The sequence below is a fragment of the Cyrtonyx montezumae genome, unplaced genomic scaffold (assembly GCF_038088225.1).
Source record: "Cyrtonyx montezumae isolate F1298 unplaced genomic scaffold, pur_monq_1.0 scaffold_12, whole genome shotgun sequence".
NCBI lineage: Eukaryota > Metazoa > Chordata > Aves > Galliformes > Odontophoridae > Cyrtonyx > Cyrtonyx montezumae.
Window position 1 is genome coordinate 22,786,315 of NW_027071848.1, and position 17,866 is coordinate 22,804,180.

A 17,866-nucleotide genomic window follows, 5' to 3' on the forward strand; every position below is an offset into this window, starting at 1 on the left:
GAGCACTTCTGTGCTGTGTGGTGATGGAGCACAGGCACAGGGTGCCCAGAGGCAGACACACAGATGCAATCTTACTCTTGCTTTTTGTGCAACCCACATTGGCATTGTATGGCTTGACTCACCTCTACATATAACTGGGTGAGTTTTGGTGGTCTCATTTATATAGCTTTTGCTGCTATTCTAGGAAGGCACTTTAGAAAAACTGATGCTCATCTTCCTGGATGAACTAAGGAAAGGCAAAATGGTTTTCAGGGAATAAATGATTTGCCTGTGGTTGACTGGAGATGGCGGGCTCAGGAGCTAGAACGCTGGGATCCTGCAGAATAGAAATTAGTACATTTTGCAAGGAAACCTTTGCAGGACATACCGTTTCGCTTTACAAAAAGGAGTGCAAGTAACACAGAAAACCACATGGTGGCAATGTGCTCATTGCAGCGTTGCGTTTAACAGCTCTAAACTCCCAGGAAACGTCTCCAGTACTTCAGAACTTTTGTGCTGTGTCCCAAATACATCCCACCAGGACTAGGGGTCTGAACGAAGAGTGTGGTTCTGAGTAATCATAAAATCACAGAGTGGTTTGGGTTGGAAGGGACCTTAAAGCCCATCAAGTTCCAACCCTGTGCAACCTGGCAGTGCCACCCCACAGCTCAGGCTGCCCAGAGCCCCATCCAACCTGGCCTTGAGTGCCTCCAGGGATGGGGCACCCACAGCTTCTCTGGGCAGCTGTGTCACAGCCTCACTGCCCTCTGAGTAAAAAATTTCCTCCTGAAATCCAATCTAAATCTCCTCTCTTTTAGTTTAAAGCCATTCCCCCTTGTCCTATCACTATTAGTCCACATAAAAAGTCAGTCCCCCTCCTGCTTGTAAGCTCCCTTTGTAAGTATTGGAAGGCTATAACAAGGTCTTTTCCAGAGCAATCATCCTGAAATATGCAAGAGCTGATGATGCAGCTGGCAAACCGCAACTGCAGGCAACATGCACTTCTAATGGCAAATTAGCCACTGTCCCCATTGTGGTAGGCATTAGATATTTCTCACCAATTGGATCTTCAGTCCTACTTAAAAAAAAAAAGTCAACACACAGCTAAAAATTCCATGCAATTAAACAGTAATCTGTTTCAGATTGTTTGAGATGCCCAAATAACCTGCTGTCACTAAATGGTTACCAAAGCCTCAGCTATTATATCTACACTAAAATAAAAAATTCACAATTTGGTGAGTCTGCTCTTCCTTAGTAACTGTCATATTTTGAAGATTAGCCCCAGATCATTGCCTTTGCTTTGGGCTCTGAAAACAGGAGCAGTCAGTTTTTTTCGAGGAGAAAACACTATGCATCTAAGCTGGAATACGTGGGCCTGTGTGTCTCAAGGCATGGAAATGCATGTGGGATGTACAGTGCCCTACTGTTTTCAGCTGGGCACTGCTTCAGAAGGGCTTGACCGTAGGCATTGCAATTAATTCACAACCAAAACAGGGAAAAGGAGCTTCGCATGGTTTCAGCAAAGGGAAGTGATATTAGCCCTCCTTGTGGTTGCTTAAGCCATTATATTCTGCCTCATCTTCTCAAAAATCTAGAAGCATTAAAGGGACATCTTAGCTTAGGATGAGTCATTTGTTGACCTGCAGCAAAATGCTGATGGGTGTCTGTCCATACCCACTGTGTCACTTGCTTCCATGTGCAAGTTTAGCCAGAGCTGTCTGCAAGGACAGACACCTTTCAGTTTGTATTTCCACACCTGTGTATTTAATCTACTGAAAGAGGCAGAAGAAAATACCTGTGCAACCTGGTCTAGGGAGCTGCTTTGGCAGGGGGGTTGGACTCTGATCTCTGGATGTCCCTTCCAACCCCTATGATTCTGTGATTTTTATTTCAGTCACTATCGATGATGTCAGTGTTATCTTTATGGCTACAGATTTAAGACTTCAGACTGCTGGATCTCTATTCCTTTAGTAAAAGATGGCTCCAATGCTTTATGGCTACGTCTGTTAGCACACATTAAATTTACGGGAAGTTTCACATTTAAGGAAAGAGGTAATAGCCACTTTTGGGCATTAACTCTTATCCAGGCATACAGAAGAATGGCCACTGGGTAATTTCCCTTCTCCTGCACTGTCTGAATGACACTGATAAGCACGCCAAATGCTTCAAACAAGCAGGAAGCCAACACACGTCCTGCTCACGCTCCTGCAGCTGGGCGCGTGCCTGTTGGGGTTCCCAGGGAAATAGCTCTGTTTTATCTCTGGGTGATTAATAGAAAAATAAAAACAGGTGGAATAAGGCTGAAAAAAGATGACTGGAAGACGACGCTCTGCGTGACCCAAACAGCAGGACGCTGCCTGGCTCCGCACACAGCCCCACAAGGCCGCTCCGCTCCATCCTCCCCCGCCACGTGGAGGCACATGGCACCCCGCAGCTCCCGGAACCCGGCCACGGGAGGACGGTACGAGGAGCGACGCTCCGGGCCGCGCAACCTCCCCGCTTTGGGAAGCGCCCTCCCGCTCGTGCTCTCCCCATCGCGCTGCGTGAGGCAGAGCCGGCAGCCCACACAAGGAGAGGCGCGCGAAGGCCTCCTCCCGCCGCCGGGGGTAGCGCGACCCGCCCACCTCCCGCCCGGCCCGCGCCTTCCCGGGGCCGTGTGGGGCCGCGCCGCCTTCCCGGCCGCCTATATAGGGGCGGCGGCGGTGGGGAACTGCGGTGAGTGGCGGCGGCTGGGGGCGGGTCGGCTTTGTCCTCTCGCCGGAGCTCGGGCCGGAGGTGCGGGCCGTGGGCAGCAGCCGGCTCCCCGCGGCCTGCGGGCCCGGAGCTGCGACGGGTGCGGGCTTCTTCCGTTCGGTCCTCCCTTCGTTCCTCCCCTCGTCCCAGGCACGGTGGAGCTGCTCCGTTCCGCACGGATTGATGTCGGAGGAAAGCGGGCTGGCTGCTCGTGTACCTTCTGCGCCGGTTGGGTGGCGATGAGCAGCCTGCCGGGGATGAGCCGGGTGACCTTGGCGGAGTCCCGACGTCTCCGCCCACCCTTGGGGCTCCTCCGGGCCGGGTGTGGGGTGGCAATGCGTCTGGGGCCGGGGTGAAGGCCCTGCCGACCTGTTGAGCTCGCTGATGCTTCTGTGTTTGCAGGTCTGAGCTCTGGGTTTGTTGTAGAAGTGGCGGAGCAGTCGTTAACTCGGTATGTCCACAAGCGGTTTGTAATAGGACTGTGTTATCACAGAGAAGACGCAGGGGTAGGTATGTACACGTGTAGTAACTGTAGTTTTAACTACTCTGATTCTTCTGAAAGTGGCAGTGTGCTCTGAGATATCATGGGCTCTTAAAACTTTCATGCTCTCGCATAAGTCTTTGTTTTTCCTTCTGCTGCCAAGCATCCAGTGACACGTGCTGCTTTGGGGACTGGCACAAGCTGACAGTGCTCAGTGTGATGGCTTCTGCTGAAGGCAGCTGGTGCTTGCTCTCTGGTAATTCCCTTCGTTCAGAGGCTGCCTCTCTGATCTGCCTTTCTGCTCTTACTCTAAATGAGAAGCAAACTGTGGAGTGCTGTGTGAACGCTAATGAGGCGTGTGGGATAATGAGTGCAGCTTGGTCCTGGAGCCTGTGTTTTGTAATGAACGTCAAGGATGCTGTGTGATCAGCAGTGAAACGCTTCCAGTCTGTAACTGCAGGAATGCCGAGTACTGGTGTCATTTATTACAGGATTGGGGTTTGTTTTTGTTGTGTTTTTTAACTTTCTGTTGTTGATTCACTCAGTGCATTGAAACAGATAAAATATGTGACCTCACTGAGGGACATTATTTGGCCTACTGCTTTCTTAAGCTCTGTGGATAACAAACATGTTCAGAGGCAGGTTTTCTTAAAGCCTTGTTTGTACTTGAATGCCTGTGCTTGTAACACAGAGGATGTAAGAAGGATGTGTTTTGTACAGTGTCTCTTGTGACTCAACATGACCTATGGAAAGCTGTATTTCCACTTCGTATTACTCAGAAATATGGCTCAGGAAACAAAAGGCTTCAAAAGAAGCATTGCAGTGGGTAGAAGAATAGGAAATACTGTTCACTTCGTGTGAAGACAAGCTTACCAGTTGGTGAGGTACTGATTCACGTGCTAGTGTTTTTTCAAGAGCCATGCAGTTTCTTTGACAGTAATGCCAGCCAAGTGCCTGGTTCAGCGGCGTGGTTCTGAAACAGTGAGAGCTCTTTGGCTCACTGCTCTTACTCCAAATTACTTCAACTGAGCAGACTTGTCTTAACGGCTCACCCAGTGAGATCCCCTTCCTGCAAGCTTGAAAACAGAATGCTTTCCAATATTTTCTTTGAAACCGTTGCCTTTGTAGTTCTGCTTTCCAGCTGCCTTCTTGAGAGATGAGCTGTAGTTCTTATTTTATAGTATGTAGCTGTGTTAGGACTTGCACTGGGAACATGACAGCTGGACGCAGTTCTAGATGTTCATATTCATTGAGAGCCACGTAGAGATACCTAGTGTGTCTGTGTGATCACATGTAGCTTTTGAGCTGCTGTTCACTGTAAGTAGAACAATTTTATTTTGCTTTGTAGCTGAGGAGCCAAGACAAGGAATTATTCCTGCTGGTTGGCCTTGGACACCTGATGGAGATGCTGCTTCTATAATCAGTAAAAAGGTAATAGTCAACAGTGTTCCCCGGAGCTACTCTCTCTTTATGTGAGAGATTCAGGAATGTGAGATACTGGAAAGCAGAAATGAACTGAAGCTAAGTGGTGGTACTCCAGAGGATTTGCTTAATGTGGCAGAAGTAATCAAAACACAGGAACACTACCTTCCAATTTAGCTCTAGGGACAAGCATTCTCTGTTCCCAGCTACTCTGAAACAAGCTGAATGGAAACAGAAGCATTCACGTGATGCTCTTGCCTATCAATTATTGTTTTGAATTGTGTGTGCTTCATCTCACTTTTCCCTCAGGTGGAAAATATCTTGACACCTTTCAGGAAACCAGAGGCTTTTTCACTCTGCAGTAAACAGCAGACAAGTGTGAAGCATGAGGATCAACTCTGCTCTTCAGGCTGCTATTGACCTCACAGCAGGAGCTGCAGGTAATGCTGAGGGACAGCTTTAATACCTTTGATAAGAGTTGAAGCAGTTTCCTACTGTTTAGAGAAATAGGGGGGGAGCAAACACTCACCTTCCATATTGTAAGGATATGGAAGTGAAACAGCTGACAGCTAGCAGAAGTAGTTGCATTGTCTCTGATATTACTGTGCTGGTAATGTCCATGGACTCATTTGTGGTGGAAAGGACCTCTAAAGGCCATCTAGTCCAACTCCCCAGCAATGAATGGGGACATTCACAGCTACATTTATGGCTGAAGGATGAATATTGTTAACTTATCTGTGAAGACAGTCTTTGAGATTCTAAGCTTCATCTCTGGGTGATGTAGAAAGAGTTATGTGGGGGTACTAGCAAAGCTTTTGTTTTAGGGGTAAGCTGAGCTACAGAGATACTAGTTTGTCACAGAAGCTTAATTGATGCACAGAACAGATTGAACATTGAGATGGAATAGTTGATTTTCTTTGTTTGTACCGAAAAGGCTGAAGGGAAGGGTTTATCTGAAGTGCTGTTATAACTAAACAAATTCATCTTTTTTTTTGCCCTTACAGCTTTTGCAGTCAGTCCTTTTTATGACAGTGTTTATGAGAAGTTATTTGAGGTCAATTATCAGAGTTAAACTCAGTCCACTGGGAAAGCAAAGAGTAACAGACAGTAACTGAGTCCAGTGTACCACCTTCATAAAGCATTTGGTCATCTAACACACTTTGCCCAGTGAGAACTTGCTTTCTTTGCCTTGTCACAATGGTAAGGCAATGTGACACCCTGTTTCTGTGTTAGGGAAGACTTTCTGCTGTTATTCCCTTATTGCCTCTATTTCTCTTATTCTGAGAGTGAACAGTGCTTTATATTTTTGTTTTGGTTTTTGTTTTTTTTGTTTCCTTTTTGTAGAAAGTAAGGGGTAGTCTTTTTAAAGAGTAGCTGCTATCTGCTTTATTTTCCATGGTAGCAGCTTGTCATCTGTGCAATTCTTGACAGTTTTACTGATGTTCCTTGGTTCTTAACTGGGAGATGTGGTTGCTCTCCTTCCCAGGACTTCAGCTTGAGAATGCTGATCTTAATGAACATCCAGGGCAGTGGAGCACTTCGACTTCATGAGTTGAAGCCTGGTTTATCTCTTCTTGGTGCTCCAGGAGCTGGAAGCCAGCATTAGCTCAGAAATCTACTTGCTTGGTTGTACTCTCTCATGCTCACATTCAGGCAAAATGCATGCACTTGAGATTTGCCTGTTTTGTTATTTTTTTTCTGTTGTTTTGATTTTTGTGGGCTTTTTCCCCGATAGAGATGAGAGAGTCTTAAAACTTTGAGTCATTCCTTCTTCTGGTATAGTTCTCCTGTCAGATAGGATGAAGAAATTCAGACCTTTTTTCAGTACGATTTCAGAGTTCCTAAATCATTTTTCTCACTCTTTGGTTTTCTTTGCTACTTTTGTTGTAATAGGTGATTCTGCTGTTTCTCTAGTGTTTATTTCCCACATTCTTTGCACACCCTTGCTCAGCATTGCCTGTGTGCACTGGCTGTGCCTGTTGCTGTTATGTGTGTCCCTGCACCCTTTAGGAAGTGTATTTAAGTGGGCAAACAGCTTGTTCCTGAGCAAATGCGTAACCTGATTTTTACCTTCCTTTACAAATAGTCTCGACTAGCTGATAAGTAGTGCTGTACTGGGGCAAGTAAATTCTGAGTGATAATAAATCAGTCTCTTATGTGCCTGTGGGTCATAGTCCTTAGGCTAGGATCTGAGCAACTTCTAATCACTTCTGAAAGCAGGACGCTGCTGTTACTCTTAGACTCACACTTGTCTGAGCTTTCAAGCAGGGTTAGTTTTTGGGTGTTTGTTTGGACAGACACTCTACTGCTGACTGAAAGAAATTTCCTTAATATTTGAGGTATTAACCAGGACTTTGTTTTGAGGCTTACGGAGTTCATTGCTGTACTTCATTGGGCTTCTCATGCGTCCTCCAATGATGTTGTAAGGAGAGCACTTTCTCTTTTTAGAACAGTCATTCAGTCAACTCCCAATTTTCCAGCTTTGGATTCTTAAAGCCATTGCTGGTTGTCTTGGACTTCTTCCAACAGCCATTATTTTATGACGTGTGTATATTTTAGGTCTACCCTTACACAGGAACCTAACACTTGTCCTGGGGATACCTTTCTTGGCTTTCATGCAAGTGGCATTTGCTGAGCCTTTCTCCAGAGTCCTCTGCTTTTCATCTGAGGCTTACATGGCTGTTACTGCTCCTTGGTTATCCCTCCTAGAGCAAGCAGCTCTTTGTGCTTTGCTGTATGACTTGCTCTGAAACTTGCAGTGATCCACATGGTTGAGAATCAGGTTTTGTGAGAGCTGAGCTCTTAGAGGCCCTATGCAGAGGAACAGCAACAAATGTGTTTGCCAAGAGTAAAGTGGATTGAGAATCACTGCAGTTAAACAGGCATTTGCTTACTTGTCTCTCTTCTTAGAAGAGAAATAACTGCTTATACACACACATTTGTTTTTACTTAAATGTCTTTATCTGGATTTACAGATGATTTCAGTTCAATAATGAAGAAAAACATCTTGTTAATCTGCCCTCATTAGGGAATATTCATGTCAATGGTACTATGTTGTAAGGTCAGTTTCTGTTGTAGGATGGTTCTTTCTTTCTAAAAGCAAAGCCATGTAACAGATGTCATATGCTTCCTGTCAGGTGTCAGCTCCCAACAGATTGCTACCAATGTACTCTCATAATTTCTATTGAAATAGATTGTGTAATTTATGTAGACTGCTGAATTGAGTTGCATTTCACAGAAGATTACAGTGAGGGCACAGTGGTTGTTGACAATACTGATGGAAGTATCTCACAAGTTTGTAGGGTATTGACCTTACAATTCAGTTTGGAAAAGATAACAGCTTAGGAAACTTCGCCCTTTTGCCCTTTCTAACTTCTCCTGGACACACTGTTCTAATATATAGGAATACAGGTAAAGAAATTTAATCTGAAGTTCTGAAGGGAAAGACTTGCATCTTTGGTTCTCAATTTATAATGTGTCATCAGTTTTTAGCACTCTGTCAGCAGTGCTCCTCTTGTCCTGAAGGAGTCTGCCTCACCTGATAGCAAATCATTCTGTTCTATTACTGCTGAAATGTAGAGTCCAATGGCTTCTGATCATGGCATCAGTGACAACTGAAGACATTGCTTTTAACTCATCACAAATGCCTTGATTGCCAATGAATAGCTCTAATTCTGTACTCCTTTACAGAAGTGAACTGATGAATTTAATGCTTGCTTTTCTTACGGTAGAGACTTGCTTACTGAGAATCAAGCTATTACTTTTTTCTTCAGGCCACTAAGTTCACCACTGACAGTAGATGCTATTGTGCTAAATTTAGTGCAGTTGTCTTTTCCTGCAGAGAACTGATTGGTCTTTGCTTTCTGCATGACTTTTTTAGCAGTGTTTGTGTGCAGACCCTTCAGTTGTGATAACCTTCAGTCTCCCTCTTCCATTGCTTGCTTAGGTGGGACAGCCTGCGTGGTGACTGGCCAGCCCTTTGACACAGCAAAGGTGAAGATGCAGACGTTCCCTGACATGTACAAAGGGATTGTTGACTGTTTTGTGAAAACCTACAAACAAGTGGGATTTCGAGGCTTTTACAAGGGGACCACACCTGCTCTGGTAGCCAACATTGCAGAGAACTCTGTTCTTTTCATGTGTTATGGGTTTTGCCAACAAATTGTGAGAAGAATTGTTGGAGTAGACAGGAAAACAAAGCTCAGGTTAGTATCAGCAATCTGTTTTGTATCTGAAATGAATGGGGAAGGGGAAATCACACAACTTCTTGCAGCTGGTATTCCAGGTATCTTTCTGCCAATATGCAGTGTAGTGTGTTTTGAAATGCAGATATGTTATGATATGGTGTCTTACTATGACAGAGCCATCTCGGCACTGAAGCTGACTGGTTTAGATGTTCATGACTCAGCTGAAATGTTCAAGACCTGGAATGTTTTACCAAAGTGACTGAGCATTGCAACTTCTGATGCCCAAGCTGTTCTGATTTTATAGGTGGTGTAATGGTTCCTCTTACAGGGAACATACTGAGGGGGAAGAACGTGCTTTTATTTCATGGTTTTGTTTTTTGTTTTTCTCTTCAAGTTTCATGGGCTTGAACATAATGTTGATTAGACCAGAGGATCCTTTATGCACAGCGTGTTATCTACAGCACTGGCAATAAATGATTGCCTAATGGATGAGAAAGAGGAAAGTATTTAATGCTTCCACTGAGTCCTCTGTCAGTTGGTGTTCTTAGTTCAGAGGATTTCTTAATCCTGATGTGATTTTTTTTTTTTTTTAATCAGTTACCTTGGATCTCTTTCAAAGCTCTTGTGCAGTCTCCCCTTGAGTTCTTATAAGGTCCTGCACCAGATGATAATTATTAATTCTGTAACTGGAAGAGAAGGGCAGCAGTTGGTGCTCAGCCACTTCTTCCATGTCATTTGAATCTCATAGGTATGAATCTGTCTGGATTTTCTGGATTTGTTTCTCTGTGCCTCTCCTCTCACCCAAGTCTCTTTGTAAATAAAAACCCTCACCCTGATGAGTGAACAATCAAATCTGTTCCTTTAGCTGTCCTACCTGCCTTTCTCTGAAACTTCTGTAGTACCAAAGCATCTAGGTTTTAAGCTTGCAAGACCAGAGCTGTGCAGGAAATTGTGTGAATGAGCTATGGAATTATTGCACTGGCATAATGATGGTAGTCTCCTTCTAGCTAGAATGGCTTTTCTGACACCTGGATGTCTCAATTCCAGCAGCCTGTGTGCCTTACTCTTCAGCATTTCTCAAGCATATTTCTCACTTCTAAACTGAAGACAGCTGCACTGCCCCAGAGTATATAAGACTTCTCATGCTGACCTAACTCCATTTATACTGAGATGCAGGGCTGAGCTTCATTCAGCCTCTTACTAATAGCTTTGTTCTAATTTCTGTCACTTGCATCTCCAGAAGGAGCTGGAGGAGGCCGTGTTTTTGTTTAGGTCTCTGACATGACATGGATGAAGTGAGCTACCTGAGTGAAGGCAGCTGTTTAAAAGTGTTATGTTTGATGTGTTGTGCTGTACCTTAATGCTAAGGCCTGAGGGGAGAAAACATGAGCTGCTGAAACATATCTAATGTGTTACCAGCCATTCTTACTTTGAAAGAGCCAAGAAGCATTTGTAGTATGTTGCTGGGAGAGGGAAGAAACTGAGGTGGCTGTCTTCTGCATGAGACAACTAAAGAACTGTAACTCCCTCCACTGCCTCTGCTGTTTAAAAAAATGTTGTGCTGCTGAAACAGAAAACTTTTAAAAGCACAAACAGAGGTGAAACTAACCTTACATTTACTATAGCAGCTGCCTCCTTAGTTTGGTTTTGGTTTTATTTAGCTTTTCAGTAGCATGGCCAAAGGGCTTGGAAGCAAGTTTTCCTCCCTGTGTTCAGGGACAAAATAGTTGCAAGGAGAGCTGCAAAACACTTTCTCTAATGGAAGAAATGCATGTCACTGATGTATGAGTCAAAAAGAAAACAAAGTGCTGAATGCCAGTTCTCTTCTGATATCCATTAAGTCCAACCATACCAATCTCATCCCATGCTAAAGTCTAAACTGAGGCAACTATTATCCTTGTTCACCTCAGTTTGACTTTCTCAGTACGTGACCACTCATCTTAAGTAGATCACTTTCTTTGGAAAACAAGAAAAAGGCCATTGGTGGAAGCAGCAGCAGTGTTAAAGAGTGGACAGTTCTTGTTCCTGTGCTGTGTAGCCAAAACTTTCCAGAAACAATACTGAACTATTAATTATTCATTGAGGAAGCTTGAACTGGATTCAAGGCTTACCACTTGTGCCTTGAGGCTCCCTGTGTTGAAGACCAAAGCCTAGACAGCAGGCCTTGCTGAACTGTTGTATGTAGAATTAAATATCAGGACAGACAGAAGTGGAAGAGCTCTGAATTCTGGCAAAGTCTTGTTCTGGTTCTTCACGTGTGTCAGGATGCTTTTCAAGTCTGATCATGTCTAGGTTCTTTTTTTCCCAAAGGAGAAAGGGTTCTGTGTACCCTTTAGCATGCAGTTAGGAGGCAGCTCTTCCTAGATTTTGTATCCAAATTCCTTGTTGTGTAACACTACTGCCTTGTGTTAGCTCATCACTGAATGAATACAGGGCTCAGGGACATAGTTGGTTTTAACTCTGTCTTGTATCTGTGGGTTTCTTCCCAGGTCCCTGTTACGTCAAACTGTGCTGCAGGAGGGTTGTGTGACCAGTGTTATTATTTCATATGTACTGTGTGTTACTCAGTTGCTGCTCTGCAAAGTTGACTTCTTCCAGTCTGACTGTTCTTGTCCTTGCCATACCTGAATACATCAGAAGCTTTGTCTCATGTCATGATTTCAGTTTCATGATGCTTCTGTGGGGTGGAAGGTTGTAGCTTTGATCTCTGATGCTGTAGGGGTGTAAATCCAGGCACAGGGCAAATGTCTTGTCTGCATGGAAAGAGGTTCTGTGCAGCAGCAAGGCCAGTGCCTGCTGTACTGCTCCCCAGGCTCTGAAAGACAGGAGGAGCTCTGCTTGCTTTCTCCAAGCAGAAATGTTTTTTCAGTGGTATTGAGGGTGGAGTTGAGTGCACCCTCTGCAAGTTTGCAGGTGACACCAAGCTGTAGTAGACATAGCAGAGAGACAGGATGCCATCCAGAGGGACCTAGACAGGATCCAGCAGTGGGCCCAGGAGAAGAACCTGTGAGGTTCAATAATTTCAAGTGCAGGATCTTGCACCTTTGTTGAGGTTACATCCGTTACCAATACAAGCTGGGGGATGAGAAAATTGAACACAGCTCTGCTGAAAAGGACCTGGGGGTACTGGTGGATGGGAAACTGGACATGAGCCAGCAGTGTGTCCTCACAGCCCAGAAATACAACCCTATCCTGGGCTGCATCCAAAGCAGCGTGGCCGGAACTCATGGGAGGTGATCCTGCCCCTCTGCTCTGCGCTGTGAGACCTCACCTGGAGTACTGTGTCCAGATGTGGAGTCCTCAGCACAGGAGAGACATGGAGCTGTAGGAGTACATCCAGAGGAGGGCCACCAAAATGATCCCAGGGATGGAACACCTCTCCTGAGAGGACAGGCTGACAGGTTGCCCAGAGATGTGGTGGATGCCCCATCCCTAGAGACTTTTAAGGCTGGGCTGGACCAGGCCTTGGGCAACCTGATCTACCTGTGGTATCCCTGTTCGCTGTGGGGGAGCTGGACTAGGTGACTTTTAAACGTCCCTTCTAACTCTAAAGAATCTGTGATTCTGACCAGCAGATCTCTGCAGGAGCCTGTTCAGATGTGTCGTAAAGCAGTGCAGTCCTGGAGTGTCAGCCTCTGATTCCTGGCAGCTCACCAGTCCGTTCTTTGCAGTTATTGATCATACTCTCTTTGCAGTAGCAGTGCTAGTCCCCAAAAGCTACACAGTAAACTCTCCAGTCCACAACAACTCTTGGAAAAGCCAAGGGGAAGGTTTGATTGTGTTTATTCTGCTGCAGTTGCTAAATCAAAAAAATGGGTCAAGGTTGCACTATGTCTTTTCAGGTTGTCAAAAGGATGTATTTGAGGTGGATATGAAAGTGGGATGAGTTCTGTTATCCATCTCCTCACTTCCCACTGCCATCTTCCTCCGTTGAGGCCCGTTCCCAGGGCTGTCCTGTTGTCTGTCAGCAGCAGACACTGGAGGTGTCACTCAGAGCTCTGTGCCTTCCTCTCTTGCAGTGACCTGCAGAACGCTGCCGCGGGCTCCTTCGCCTCTGCCTTTGCCACGCTTGTGCTGTGCCCCACAGAGCTGGTGAAGTGCCGGCTGCAGGCCATGCATGAAATGCAGCTGTCAGGAAAGATAATGCAGGGACAGAAGTAAGTATAGGTCACGTTCAGTGTCTCTGTGTCCTTCGTAGGAGTGAAGAAGAGCTGCAATAGGGGGTGGGGAGGGGTCACTGTGTATGCCTGGAGCCCCCACAGGCACTGGTACAGATAGTGACACACTGTAGGCAGGACCTACTTCTGAGTTTGACATGGGACCTGCTCTCTGCACACTCATCTAACTCTTAGTTGTCTCTTTCCCATTATGTTGTTAATGAGTCGTTAAGCATCGCTAAGCGAGTCAATCTCTCTCTCAGTACAGTTTGGTCAGTAGTGAAGAGCGTTATCCAAAAGGACGGTCCCCTTGGGTTTTACCGCGGCCTGTCGAGCACTTTGCTGCGGGAAGTCCCCGGCTATTTCTTCTTCTTTGGAGGGTATGAACTGAGCCGGACGTTCTTTGCCTCGGGGAGATCCAAAGATGAACTGGGTACGGTGCCCTTTTCCAGGTGGATTCCAGCATGCTGTCGTGGGGCGTGTAAGGGAGGGGGCCTACCCACAAGGCATGACACACAGCAGATGTCAAACTAAGGGAGCTGGAGATGCAGAACACAGAGAGCTGCACTTTGTGCATACACAGTAACCAATTACTGAAATCTTCTACTTGTATTGGAACAGGATGCACTAGAAATGGAGAACAAATGCAGTAAGGTAACAGTAACATTGTAGAACTTGAACACCACTGTGTAACACCTCTGGACTACTTCATCTCAGGACTGTTTGGGGTGAGAGTTGACAGTGTCAGTAAGAGAACACAATCAGATATCAGAAATGGGGAGATGCCAAAAGAGGGTAGGGATTGTTTGTCCCCTTCTGGAATACTGAGCAATAACACTTGGTCTCACTGGCAGATTGTACTTCAGCCATGTGGTGTTGCAAAATATTCATTAAAGCATGATCTGAAACGCAGCGTGAGTTTGCATCATGAAAAGTGACTGATCACTTAATAACCTCACTGTGCCAAGTAAACCTCCGCATAGGGGATCAGTGTCACTGCGTGATGTTTCTCTTAACTGTTTCATAATTAACACTGGGAAGCAGCTACAGGTGTGAAAAGAGGAGGCAATTTGGTTAACAGTCCAAAGAGAGCTCTGAGCTGTGCTTCCTTAGCACAGCCAATAAACTAAAAGGCATTCCTTTGTAACCTTTGAGCTTCTGGCTGGACCTGCAATGTAGCAGTGGCTTAAAATTAACTTAGGGCTTTCTGAGGGAGCAGAAACTGCTCTTCTATTGTGAGTGAGACCCTCTGCCTTCTCTTTGACTGCTGCAGTTGAAATAATGCAGTGTAGATGTTGGCAAATGTTCTGTGGTATGCATAAAAGCTCATTTCTTAACCCTAGGTCCCATTCCTTTGCTGCTCAGTGGAGGTTTTGGAGGCAGCTGTCTGTGGATCGCTGTGTATCCTGTGGACTGTGTCAAATCTAGAATTCAGGTCCTTTCAATGGCTGGAAAGCAGACAGGCTTCATGGGAACATTTGTAACTGTTGTGAGAACTGAAGGTGAGTGTGCAGGATGTGGAGGGAAGCTGTTGGGCTGCAGATTCAAAGCTATCCCTCCAGCACCAAAAACTGCTTAATAAACCTCATCCATTGATCGTGTGTCAGAGGCTTTCAGTAACGGTTCCTCACAGAAGCACTGCTGCTTCTCCTAGCAAGAGACCTACTTCATTCTACCATACTTGTTGGGTCAGGAAACAATTCTCTTAAAGCTAACAAAAGCTTATTAAGCAGTCAAGAACATTGCATTGCCTGTGCATATAAAAACTGAAAGAGCCAATTAATTTCAGTAAGCATTTTTTCCTCTTTACCTCTAGAAATTGATCTGTGGCTGATGGAGGGCAGTTTGATAAATCAGTTTTATCTAGGTCAGCTTCCACCTGAGCACATCCTCCCTGGCAAGGGCTTGTACCAGGAACTGCAAACATGGTGTAAGAATATAAATGGCAGTAGATGTGATTCCTGGCCCTGTTACTGGGGCACAGGGCTAGAACTAGGAATGCAGATTGAAAGTAGTCTTGCCCTTCTTCCTGCCTAGTACAACTGCTAGGAACTGCCTCCCCTAGTGACAAAGGTAGGCAGGACAGAGTCTTTAGAAGGCTTAGATTAGGTGCTTACATTAGATACCTAAGTTAAAAAGCTGAGCTTTAACTCTTAAGATACTTCTGTATCAATACCCATCAGCTCTCCAGTTAGCTGCTACAGCAAAGACTTCATCTGTGTGTGTTTACGCATGAAGAACCATAGCTGCAGTGCCCTTGACAGCCGAAAGCACAGCAGTTGGTGCTAACAAACATCATAATGAATTGCTAACCAGCTCTAATTTCATTTCCAGGTGTCCTTGCCTTGTATTCTGGACTAAAGCCAACTATGATCCGTGCATTCCTGGCCAACGGGGCACTGTTCCTTGCCTATGAGTACAGCCGGAAACTGATGATGAAGCAGATAGATTCTTACTGATACCTTCTAGCAAACAAAATCCTTCAAAGAAATGATCAAAGCCTGCAGAACTCAGCACAATGGGCAAACAGTACCAGATCACTGACCTGATTTTTAGGAACTTAGCTCCAGTTTAGGATTTGTAATCTTTTAAATTGAAATGATTTTTATGGAGAGGTGTGCATGCCTCTTGAATCAGACTGGAAGGACTGTCTCCATCTGCAGATTCTGCACTGGGTACGCCACACATCATAACTGTCCTTTCCTGCCTGTAATGGTGCTAAAAAGACACACTGGTTTTAATGTTACAGGCAGAACAGGCTGTGTCTTAAGGCAAAGCACTGCTTTAAAGCCTGTACTGTGACTGCTACATTTCTCACTTCTTGCTGGCAATATCTGATTTCAAGCAATTCTGGTCTTGTCTAATCTTACTGATTATGGCTCACACAGTACAGCTGTTGTTCTCTAGCTCCCTTCCACCCTGTGACACCCCAGGATCACTGCAGCATACTGGCACGCTGGTGGCCTTATAGGAGCTGGAAGTATTCACCCTCTACTTTTACCTAGAACTGAGATATGGTCACATTTGAGGTAGAAGATGAAGTTATGGGTATAAGGAGTCAGTGCAGCATTTGTAACAATTGTTTGCTACAGGAACATGCTAGATACTTAATATTATTAATATAGGAGGGCCACTGGAAGCAGCTACTGTTTCACAACATGGAGTTGTAGTGTGTAAGCCCACAGTTAAGTCACCTTGATGGAAATGAGTCTGTGTGCTTGAAGGACAGGAAACTGAAGAGGAACAGGAAGCCAGAGCCAAGTTCTCAAAGACAGCTGACACCATGGTCTTCAGCTTACTTCCACTGGAGTCCTGCCACATATGCCACTTGCTGCAGCTCTTCAGCTGAGTGGAAAACACTGCAGTCTTTGGCCATTCACATCACCCTCAGGCCTGGAGGGCACATGTGCTTTCTCCTGGCATTTGCTTGAATACACAACTTCAGGCCAGTCAGTGTCACCCAAATTGAGATAACAGCACCTATTGTTCTAGATGCCTTCATTTCCTTAAGAAGCAGCCTACTGCTAAGCCTAGAAGAAGACAGAGTCTCAGTGCAACACAGTTCATAAATCAAGCCTGGAGTAGTAGAGACATATTACGTATGTGGTGTAACACAGCCACCCTTCAGGCACAGGCAAGCCAACCTCTTGGCTAGCAGCACCTTGACCATCACATAGAAGACAGGCTGCAGTGACAAGTTGCTGCCAGTAAGTGACAGTTCAGTTTCATACCACAGCCTGTTTGATTCAGCTGACTACAGGGCTTTGTCCTTCAGTGACACTCAGCTTGTCAAACAAAGGCAAGAGGCTCAATTTAGTGTCACCACCCCTCTACAACTGAGGAGCATTTCAGAAGCCACCAGACTAATAAAGCCCTCAGATTCGAGCATGAGCTAGAAGAAGGAGCTAAGAAACAACTGTGTATTTTACATAAACTGCCATGTGAAAAAACTGTGAAAAACTTGGCCCTCAGGCTGCTGTTTTATCAGTAGGCACATCCATTCTATTATCAGGGTTTGCATCAAGTTCCCAATTGTTGATTAAGGTGATACATGTTGTTATAGGAGTGATTTTCCTGCCAGTAGTCCAACACAGGGAAGTTCAGATCACATCACAGATCTCCAAAAGCAAAGGGAGATATAATCACCAAGGTTGGAAAAGACCTCCAAGACCATCCTGCCCAATGTCCACCTACCTCCAATGTTCCCCCACTAAACCACGGTCCTCAGTACAACACCTGAGCTTTCCTTGAACACCTCCAGGGATAGTGACTCCACCTGGGATGATGGTCCACCACACTGAAGAGGTTACTGCTATAGAAAGCTCAGGAACTATTGCTAGCAGCCTTGGATCTCTGAAATGAGATTCAATGCAGCTCTCGTGCAGTTTGTTACTCATTCCTGCTTACAATATCTAGACAAAAAAATCCCCGACTTCTTGAGGTTACAGCCTTCACAAGTAGGAAGAATAACCTTAACTGCCCTGCAGCTGATGAGAAAGCGTTCACCTAGACTGCCCTAGGTTATGAGCCAGAGCTGAGCTAAAAGGAACTCGGTCATCAGACACTTCCAGCTGCAATAAAACGGCATTGGATTGCAGCTCAGTGTGGGCTGGAAGGCCCTCTCTGCTGTCTCACGCAGCCGCCCTCTAGCGGCTGGAAGTGCCAAGCATTTGTTGAACACGCATTCAGAATAAGTTTCAGACCTCTGTACGCGAAGCACAGCGCTCAGAGAAACTGCTTCCAACTAGATTGGAGCTTCAGCACCACGCCTCCTAAATACAAGGCAGCCAGCCAGCAGCAAGCCAAACTCAGGTCCGTATGCACACCTCAGCACACCACAACGCTCAGCCTGGAAGGTATGGGATCTCTCAGCCTACTTCATTAATTATCAGCTATGGTAGCTTCCA

General features: G+C 45.5%; 1 protein-coding gene across 3 annotated transcripts; it reads left to right on the top strand.

Moving 5' to 3' along the window:
• Positions 1-2,618: 2,618 nt before the first annotated feature.
• On the top strand, positions 2,619-15,454 carry SLC25A15 (solute carrier family 25 member 15). Of its 3 annotated transcripts, none has more exons than XM_065730276.1 (9): positions 2,619-2,694; positions 3,115-3,218; positions 4,542-4,624; positions 4,925-5,055; positions 8,562-8,820; positions 12,822-12,959; positions 13,223-13,392; positions 14,303-14,461; positions 15,294-15,454. In XM_065730276.1, exons 4-9 carry the CDS (start codon positions 5,001-5,003, stop codon positions 15,416-15,418), a joined length of 906 nt encoding a protein of 301 aa, XP_065586348.1. In that variant the 5' UTR covers positions 2,619-2,694; positions 3,115-3,218; positions 4,542-4,624; positions 4,925-5,000; the 3' UTR covers positions 15,419-15,454. The 3 variants fall into 3 exon arrangements, with proteins under 3 accessions (XP_065586348.1, XP_065586346.1, XP_065586349.1); XM_065730274.1 differs by lacking the exon at positions 2,619-2,694 and adding an exon at positions 2,701-2,754; XM_065730277.1 differs by lacking the exons at positions 2,619-2,694; positions 4,542-4,624 and adding an exon at positions 2,701-2,754.
• The last annotated feature ends 2,412 nt before the right edge of the window (positions 15,455-17,866 follow it).

Bases quoted from the DNA above. Each gene is read 5' to 3' on its own strand.
- SLC25A15 (XM_065730276.1), top strand. From the start codon at position 5,001: ATGAGGATCAACTCTGCTCTTCAGGCTGCTATTGACCTCACAGCAGGA. The intron at 5,056-8,561 runs GTAATGCTGAGG...TTGCTTGCTTAG, and splicing joins CCTCACAGCAGGAGCTGCAG to GTGGGACAGCCTGCGTGGTG. The intron at 8,821-12,821 runs GTTAGTATCAGC...CCTCTCTTGCAG, and splicing joins GACAGGAAAACAAAGCTCAG to TGACCTGCAGAACGCTGCCG.